Source organism: Gadus chalcogrammus, chromosome 13 (genome assembly GCF_026213295.1).
Source record: "Gadus chalcogrammus isolate NIFS_2021 chromosome 13, NIFS_Gcha_1.0, whole genome shotgun sequence".
NCBI classification, from domain to species: Eukaryota; Metazoa; Chordata; class Actinopteri; order Gadiformes; family Gadidae; genus Gadus; species Gadus chalcogrammus.
In genome coordinates this window covers 7206922-7216646 of record NC_079424.1, presented here as the reverse complement: position 1 = coordinate 7216646, position 9725 = coordinate 7206922, and the positions used below count along the sequence as shown (strand labels likewise).

At 44.0% G+C, this 9725-nt stretch overlaps 1 protein-coding gene across 1 annotated transcript in view; it reads right to left on the bottom strand.

The window, feature by feature from the left end:
- The window catches only part of LOC130402328 (protein CFAP20DC-like), a 30157-nt gene extending 20763 nt beyond the window's left edge, over positions 1 to 9394 (bottom strand). The window contains exons 1-11 of the mRNA XM_056606480.1: positions 9314 to 9394; positions 9080 to 9169; positions 8802 to 8895; positions 8641 to 8713; positions 7666 to 7780; positions 7335 to 7485; positions 6456 to 6599; positions 4023 to 4198; positions 3613 to 3727; positions 2226 to 2327; positions 1834 to 1898 (exon numbers count right to left, since the gene is read on the bottom strand). Coding sequence (XP_056462455.1) covers positions 1834 to 1898; positions 2226 to 2327; positions 3613 to 3727; positions 4023 to 4198; positions 6456 to 6599; positions 7335 to 7485; positions 7666 to 7780; positions 8641 to 8713; positions 8802 to 8895; positions 9080 to 9169; positions 9314 to 9334 — 1146 coding nt within the window. The 5' untranslated portion in view covers positions 9335 to 9394. The remainder of the gene's footprint in view (positions 1 to 1833; positions 1899 to 2225; positions 2328 to 3612; positions 3728 to 4022; positions 4199 to 6455; positions 6600 to 7334; positions 7486 to 7665; positions 7781 to 8640; positions 8714 to 8801; positions 8896 to 9079; positions 9170 to 9313) is intronic.
- Between the last annotated feature and the right edge of the window lie 331 nt (positions 9395 to 9725).

Here is a 9725-nt window from a genome sequence, read left to right as displayed (position 1 = left end):
AAATAGGAACTAATTTATAGATTTATATATTTTTTTTTTTTCACATGACTATTTCTGATTCAGAAGATGTAACGAAAATCATACACAATTTCATATCACCTTAATCGTGTTTCGCATTAATACTAATTCTGGAGACATTGCCAAACCGTCATGAAATAAATGAAAACATCATTCTGAATCAGAATGCACGACAACAAGCCTCTTGCTCTGGGGACATGACCGAATAGAGAACAATAAAGAAAATCGAATTACAGGCATAATTCTCCAGTATCCCTCTCCGTTTCTCCATCACCACCTCCTGTTAACGAGCACAAAATATGCAAATACAGCTCCAATACAATATGGGGTATTCAAATGTATTATCGCGGGGAAAGGAAGAGCATCACTTCATGCTACATCGATGTTATGCACTGTGTTTTGTTAAGAGCACTGCAGTGCAAACGCTTTAATGAGATCTTGCCAACGTGGAGGGAGAGAACTGAAACAATACTAACGCGGCACCACTTCAGGTCTGAAAAATGTAGCCCAACGTCACGTATCAAAACAACCTGAATTATCTTTTGGCAGAACCGCGGCCAAACTCAGTACTATTATGGGAAGTAGGACTAGTTCTGCGGAAAGATGATCGTTCCGAAAGTGCTGCGGATGTCTGGAAAAGAGACACGCCAACCGAATCAACAATGCACATTTTTCTTTTTTTCGCTAGACAATAACAAGCCAGGCGATGCCGTCAAACAAAAAAAATCGGAGAAACTCCCAGTAATGGACCGGAAAAAAGAAAAAGAAAAAAAAAAGAGAGATCCTGCAGCAAAATCAAACATGTGAGAACCACTCGAGCTCTGATTGAGTGAACTCATTTCCACATCTTGAGATGTATAATCACTTTAATCACTGTGTAGCGAGGCCCGGGGCCCAAGAGCTACCCTCTGACTTTTACTTAATGTGCCGCATTACCATTAATGGACTCCACTGCTTTCTGTCTGTGGGCAGAGAAGCTGCGGCGACGCTCATCGCCATGGGGACGCGGCCCTACATCATTATCAGAGCCCGGGCGGAGCCACTTGGGCCAGGATAGCGGCATATACTTGATCTCAACCAGTGCTCCGGGCTTCCACATGGGTTATTCAAAGTGATGTTTAAAAAAAGCGAATGTATGAGATGAGGTCCGTTGCGGTCATAATTATTAGTTCAGAGCATATGTTGTAGTTAAGCCTTGTTGCCACAACTCAAGCTGCTTTGTGTGTGAATTAAATTATATTGCATCATATTTTCTAAACGCGCATTCTTAAAAAAAATGCAACATGGCGTCAGATTGATGGCTGATTTTCACTCGGCTCCTTCACCCACTTAAATGATCCCTATTCCACCAGTGGGATTAGCCATCACTAGCCACATTTCAATATCTACCCTACCGGGACCTGGTGACATCACAAGTGGGAGTGTCCACCCTTCATGTACGCCGGACACTTCACTCTCCCAGCTCACCTATACTGTTCCTACTGGTAGGCTGGCCACTCCCACTTGTGATGTCACTAGGTCACAGGGCAGGGTAGAATTGGAAAGGCCTGTAATGGCTGATCACACTCACACCTGGTGGTACTAGAGGGGCCCTTTGATAACCCAATCTCTTCTGAGGCCGGGCCTGCTGTACTGGTGTCTGTGCTGCTCAGTCCCCCTGTTGCCCGGATGAGAGAGGCTGACCTGCAGTTTGAAGTCCTCTCATCTCGTCTGCCTGCGTCAGAGGTTGGCCGGAGCCGCCTGGCTCGCTGGGCGGCCGACCTGCCCTCTCCCCCGCGGCCCCCCTCAGGACGCCGCGGGCCGCGGGCCCTGTACCTGTGGCTGCTGACCCAGAACCAGGGAGTCCGGTGAACCATATGCACACAGCGCCGCGAAGCACACTGTGTAACAGACAACCTGCGCAACCACAGAGAGGCACACGCACTCACAGGCAGGGACCCAGAAGCAGGGAGACTGCTAAACCTTCATCCACGCGGCGTACAATGAATTAAAGACACACACACACACACACACACACACGTGGACACGCACTCACACAACCATGATCACTCACACAGCACGCACACATTTGCACACTGTGCGCACACCCACACACATGCATGCTCACACGCAAACACACTCAAATATACATACATGAATGCACATGTACACGCACACTCTGACACCTTCGCCCCTACAGAATAAACTACATAATGCATTTGGCTCACCTGACGACAGGGTTTTTTTCCATCCAGCGGTAGGAAGCCGCAGCTTTTGTCTGCCAAGTGCTCTGTCCTGTGGGGGGTGGGGCTGCAGGCCGCCCGTCATGCCTGCACAGAGCACTTCCGATGTGAGCGACGCTTTGATAATATGCATAGAAACCATAGAGGGGAATAATCCGTCAGTCACTCACACTCTTGTGAGTAACTCGCCCGATGCTTATTATGCGCACGGGCAAATCATAATTCATAAAGGCATGTCATTAACTCAACTCCTTACATGCATTCCAAAATAGAAATGATATGGCTTGCTCTAATGCATTCGGTGGAGAGGTGTTTAATGGTGGCTTTGCATTCAATCACAATTAAAAAAGGGACTTATCGATTGTTCGGTTATGTGATAAAAATGTACTTGAAAAAACAGTTGTGTGTTTGAAATTGAATGTCTATATTTATATGCATATATGTATATATGTGTATATATATATATATATATATATATATATATATATATATATATATATATATATATATATATATGTGTATATATATATATATATATATATATATATATATATATATATATATATATATATATGTGTATATATATATATATATATATATATATATATATATATATATATATATATATATATATATATATATATATGTGTATATATATATATATATATATATATATATATATATATATATATATATATATATATATATATGGATATGTTTAAGCAATAGATCACGCCAGGCTGTGGTATGTGCTCATTATACCACTGTTAAGGGGCGTTGTCCGGCCCCGATGCGCAGCGGAGGGCCGGCGATCCCCTTCACAGTGGTATAATGAGCACATGCCACTGACTGAAGTGATCTATTGCTTTTATACAACGGTTACCTCCATGGCGAAACGAAAGTCATAGACACACTACATTTAAAAAGAAACCAAGAAAGTCAAAGTAGCCGTTTTATTAAAGACTACCAAAAAGTAGTCCCTCCTGGCTGCCTTCAAAATGCACGACGGTCGCTATGCAACACACTTTAGCGTCCCTCCGAGAGAACGGTTGTAACGGTTTCCACTTCAAGGCGCGGAGTGATACTTTCACAAAATGATCGGGCGTCATAGCAGTTATGTATACGCTCATTATACAACAGTTAGGAACCAATCAGATCGCTGGATTTAGGCCCCCCGTTGTATAAATATATATATACATTTATATATATATATATGCATATATATCATATGCAAAGATATGATATGACTAAATAATAACCGGCTTTAAAGAGATTCCCATCACATCGTTTAACAATCCAGAATATAGTATGTCTCGGACCCCATGACAACACAACGTTGTTGTTGACGGAAGTCCCCGTATGTCCTCCTCACCTATTACCTCGTCCTCAAAGGCGTTTTTGGTATCGCAAGGAGTGGCGTCTGACAACCTCACACTTATGTCTCTGGCGGTCTGGCCTTGGCTTGGCAGAAGGCTGAGTTCGGAGCCCTGTGGTGAGCGAGGTATGGGGAGAGACCGAGACGAATCTAAGGTCACTTCACAACATACAAAATAAGTCTTGACCCATTGAGATCACACTGAGAGATATAATAGCATATATCAGAGGATATTATCGCTGTAATAGCATGGCACCAGCGCTGAGGTCCACCCGGTACATATCTAAGTATATCTTCCTCCGAGCCAGGGTGAACAATGCCTTTGCCCACTCATTGGCACGCATCAATAATTTACGAAACAAAGGATCAAAAAATGAAGGTAAGTAGCAAGAGGACACTGCATTCACCCTCGCGTGCATCTCCTCTCGGGATCTGCTTCTCTTCCTGGCATGTTGAGGATGAGGAGGAGGAAGAGGGGGAGGAGGGGGCCGCGAGACCCGGGTGCCGAAGGCTACGTGGGACGCAGAGGAGTGTTTCCGGGACACGGCTGACCCACCTGCTGAAGCCGGGGAGTTGTGTCGACCTGCGGAGACATTGGCTTTGCTTTTGGATGTTTTTCATGCTAATAGGAAGCAATGCATTTAGGAACACATCAAGATTCGGCTATCTGGAGAAAATATGTGGAAGAAAAAGTTGCTGGGCCCAAACTTTAAAATAGTAAATTCAAAGCCAGTGATCCAACAATTTTGTTTGAAACCAAACACTCATTAAAGAGGAACAAAACCTTTTGGCACTGGGTCCATTGAGAGTTTAGTACAAAAACAGCTTGGGCTTTGTATACCTCCTCAGCAATGACTCTTTAGGAATTTCTTTGATAGGCAATTCATGCTATTTCTGAGAATTCGAAGGCCAGAGAGTACAAATAACTTTAAAGAACAAGTAAACAGAAGTATTTGGCAATAACCATAAACAATAGGATTACATCATTTTCTTTACATCCCCAATTTACATGACCTGTATTAATACATGCTGTATTAATGCATTAACCTGCAACACATGTTTTCATTATTTTTTATGTTATATTCCTTGCTGTAGAGTTGTGTTTACAGTGTGCGGATGTTGAGAATGTACTGCTTTTGTATGCTTTTGTATGCTTGTGTGTTTACATGTGTGTTTAAATGTGTGTATAGATGTGTGTGTGTATGTACGCTTTTGTGTATTTTTGTGTGCATGCTTTCTGTATGCTTTATATTCTCCATGCAACAAACAAATGCGCCTTGGCAGTTAAACATATGCTACACTACCTTTGTGTTGTTGTCACGATGTGCAGTAAGGCCAACGTTGTTTGTTCATTTGTATCTTTTCAGTGGGAATTTTTCACCCTTTCCTTTGTGTATCATCGTGGCCTTCAGATGAGGCGGTCACTTCACATTTCTTGAAAGGCACAAGCACCCAGGGAGCTTGGGTTGTTGTTAAGTCCCGGATTATCAAAGCTATTTATCACAGGGATATTAACAGGGTTTAGACTAGAAAAGCAAAGGATGAAGAGGAGGCTCAGCCCCTTGCGCAGTGCTGCGTGAATGACTGAGATGGAGGTGGGGAGGGTGACAGTGGGGCCGACAGGTGGTCGGGGGGTGTGTGATGATGGCCCTGACCTGATAGTCTTCATCTGCCCAAGCCCCCCCCCCCCCCCTCTCCCCCGATGGGGGCATCACACCTCTGCCCTGAACGGCCAGAGGCTCCCTGAGTGCTGGCTGTCGGAGACTGAAACTACCAGGGACAGAGCTCAGATGCTCTGCCTGCATCCCAAATTAACCTTGTTTGATGGGCACAATGAATTAGAGAATCTTCCCGTTTTGGACCTATCTGTGTGAATCATCGTGTAAAATACAGCAGCAACACCCTTTGAACGATCAGAGTCTGTAGAAGAACTCCGTAATTATGGAGAAAGAACAAAAGGTCGTTTAAGGAGGAGGACCCTGGGTGTAGAAAACGTGCTTCTTAGCGTATCGCAAATCGTAATTTTTGCTCCATCTCGACAGAAGCACTGCCCTCTTTACAGAAGAAGCCGAGCTGAAGCGCCAGTAATCATTACGATGTTAGATTGCAAGCCCACTTTAATAGCAATCTGACTAATTATTATTAGGCTGTGTGTTATGCTAATAGCGGAGCCACTCGCGATGTGTGCGACCTCGGCTCCCTTCCATGGGCACTGCGCGGTGACTCAACATGAAGGAGACAGCTGTCAGGACACATAAATATGTGCCGATAAGAAAGGCCAAGGAGGCAGAGGGAAAACACTGGGGCAGAATTACTGGTGCTTGCCTTTGTGTTATGAGCAGATAATTACTGTTTGTAAGTAAACCAATTGGAAGCGGGGAATCATGCCCAAAAATCGCTCGCATTTGTCAAGGCTGGAACAATCGCTTGCTTCCAGTGTTTTAGGCACGTGGTGTGGGCAACATCGCCCGGGGGCTGCAGATGAAAATATACTTATAACTATCTGTTGTGCAATATATGTATTGGGCACAGTCCCTGGGAAATAGAAGTATAAATGAATTCATTATTTTTCTTAAGACAGGGCATGTCAGTCACGCTTTCGGTTTCCACATCAATGTATATGTGCCAGAGTTAACTAATGAGCTAATGTGTGAACATTACTTTTTACATCACGAGGCAAACCATCATCATAGAACGGTACCCAGTCCACTTCGCCGTTCACGGTGGGCAGGGTTCGGTGTCTTCCAACGCCATTGGAAAGCGGTTCTATTTTTCGTCTTCCATTAGCCTGCAAGAGTGACCCATTTCTTATGACGACACCGCACTCTGCCGTTACCCACCAGAGTCGGAGTTCAGGAGTTTAGTGGCTGCCGTCTGCCGCGCCCCCTCCATGCTGAACACCTGGGTCACGTGGCAGACGTCTTGTGGGAACCGGCAGCTACGTGGGATCACCTCCCCCAGGCCAAGCTCACTGAAAAGGCTGTCTGCAGGCGGACACATAAAGGTAGGACGGGTGAGAGCGTGCTCTCTGGTTCTATTCCTGCTGTGCGGCTGCGGTCCGTTGAGCAGACGCTTTTGTCCACAGCGTTGTTTCAAAGCAGGTTGGGGCTGAGGCATCTTGGTCAACGACGTCTACAGGTTAGGCTGCGGACATCAGGGAATCTAACGCAGTAACTCTCCTCTGGGAGTCAAACACCCTATCCTGACCCCTCCAACACTGTAATGAAACATTGATTATGAAACACATAATAACACTGCTATTCTGTGCTGCGAAGCCAGCCGATTCGTGAACTGTGTAGGTACGGATACTAATGTGCAATATTGGGGTTAGACAAAATGACTACCGTGAAGATAAATCGACCGCAGAAAATAGGCAATTATGTTGTTTATTTCCTTCCCGCCACACACCCACACGCCTCCGGTATCTCAGCCGGCAGCACACCAAAGGCCAAAGGTACAAAAAACCTAACGACTGGGTGTAAGCGCCTCTATGACCTATATTCGCTTTGCCTCCTGCAAGTTTCTCTCAAGGTCAGAGCGAGGTGTGTTTAAGGTTGGGAGTCAGGGTGAGTGCCGACAATAAACCGCCAAATGTCTATCATGGTGTCCACATGGGCTTGGTGTTTGGGTTGCAACATTTAGGATGACTAAACACATGTGTTGCATGCATTGAAGCATTTTGGAATCTCCATTTGCCATACCACCACATTTGCCACCACCGTCGGAGGTGTCTGTCGCCTCTGTTTTCATGGTGAAGATCCTCCGTATTTTACAGTTGGCACACACGGCGATGCTATCCAGGGTCCGAAAGACAGCCGTCTTGAACAGCTCGGCCGTAAAGGACACAAGGTCGATGCACAAATTGCTCCACTGTGAAAATAGAGGCAACATTACGTTTGTGGTAAGAAAACAGCTCAATGTTTTATTATGAGGTAGGGGCTGTAATCACACAAAAAGGAACACTGTTTTTGTTTTATTGGATTTTTGGGGTATTTGCTGCGACCCAGGCGGCATGATATGGGGCGTTGAGGGAATAGGTTGAATACTCACAATGTTTTGTTTCAGTGAGACAAAAGGTATCCTTGCATGCAGAGGTGTAGCGGAGAATTCTTTATGCACCGTTGAGAAATATAGTCTCTTTTTGAGATGTGTTGAATCGCTTATTCTGTTGATTAAGAGGAAACAGGGGACGAGTGGTGAAAGCAAAACACTTTCCAGGACCCCAAGAGTTCAGGAAGTCCAGAGGTCTCTGTGAAAAGTTTCTCCAAACATTGCATTATTGATGAAAACAAATCTCTTTAATGAATCTTAATTAAATAAGCTATTGAGCTTCCCTAAACACCACTAATTGCTGTAGTTGGGTTATATAATCAAAAGCACATCACAATAATACAAATCAATGTCATAGCTTCAAACATATAAAAAATAACATATTGGTATGCTTTGGGGATCTCATTTGGATTAATGTAGTTTTGTTGGTATCAAGGTGTACTGCCTCATAGCCATATAAGTCAATAACATCCATTGGCCAAGGAGTCATATTGATGAGGGGGAGCTCATGACTTCCATTAAAATATTTATGTTAGAACCCCAATGAATAATAATACACATTTGAAAGAGAGTATAAATATCTAATATATATTTTAAAAAACAAGGTCATGAACTTATATTTTATACATCATCAAAAGCTCCATGTTAACTTGGCTGCTTGGCTATACTTGTGGTTATTGATAGCAACCAGGCAACCATGGAGGTAAAAAAAAAAAACTAACCCGTTACATTTAACTCGGAAACCCATGTTAACACACACACACACACGCGCACGCACGCACGCACGCACACACACACACACACACACACACACACACACACACACACACACACACACACACACACACACACACACACACACACACACACACACACACACACACACACACACACACACACACACACACACACACAGTCACACCAACAAACCGACGTTGGGAGTCTGAAGGACCATGGTAGTGCTTTTGTACTCACATGAGCTCAATGGAAAAGTCTCTGCATTCAGGAATATTCACCTGAAGAACTAGGAATCGTTGAAGGAGTCCAACTAACACAGAATAGAATATAGACTGAGCTGGTAACACTAAAAAAAAAAGTTTCGCAAGTGTAAATAAGAAAGTCACTTGTGAGCTTACGGGTTGTTTTGCCGTCCTCTGGAATTAGCATTTTAACTGTTTGGCTGCTGCCTTCCACACAGTAAACAAATCCTTTCACTTCTTTATCAAAAATCTATGGAAAAAAATAAACAATCAAAACAACAGAACAAGGAACACAAGCACTAATATCTTTAATTCCGCCTAATTCTATCTAAGTGGACCTGAATGCACATGTCAATCATTCTGACAGCTGTGAGAAAGGCTTATTGGGCATGCTTTCATGTGTATTTACCGAGGGATAGACATGATGAACTCACTTTCTTTATAGAAGCTGGAGCTCCCTGAAGTTTCCATTTAGCGACAGGGTTATTTCCCTGCGCACTGAACACTTCCACTACAGCTCCACCCTGGGCAAAACAGAGACGCCGCATAAAGCAATACACGCATCATCTTAACGTGGCATTAACGAAGCGTCAGGCACAGCCAGCAGGGAAGAAATCTCACCATCATATACAACGGCTTGGAGCTATACTATTACGACGGGCGCCTACCTGATAATTATTTTTGAACATTGTCTTCAGCTAGCCTACATATGACAACATATGTTGGCTAACGAAATAACGACCAAAAACTTTCATCCCTGGATTTGAGTGGTTTCAATGTTTTGAATATTCTTGCAAGTACGAGCGCTTCACACAATAGACTTGGCCCGACGAAGTAAAAAAAAAAAAGATATCTCAAATGTCAAAAGCAAGGATGGGTGACTTTTTACAGCTACACGTGTGCAATTTCAAAAGTCTAGCATGAGCTCCGCTGGCGCAGCCTGTTCGGTTTGTTGTGTTTTCCTCAGGTGGGATTGCCGTGGTTACAAGTGCAACGGTACTGGTTACCATGGTTACAAGGTCACGGTATCCCTAGCTCGAGACGCTACTTTCCTACCTCGTTATAATTTTACAGAGGAAG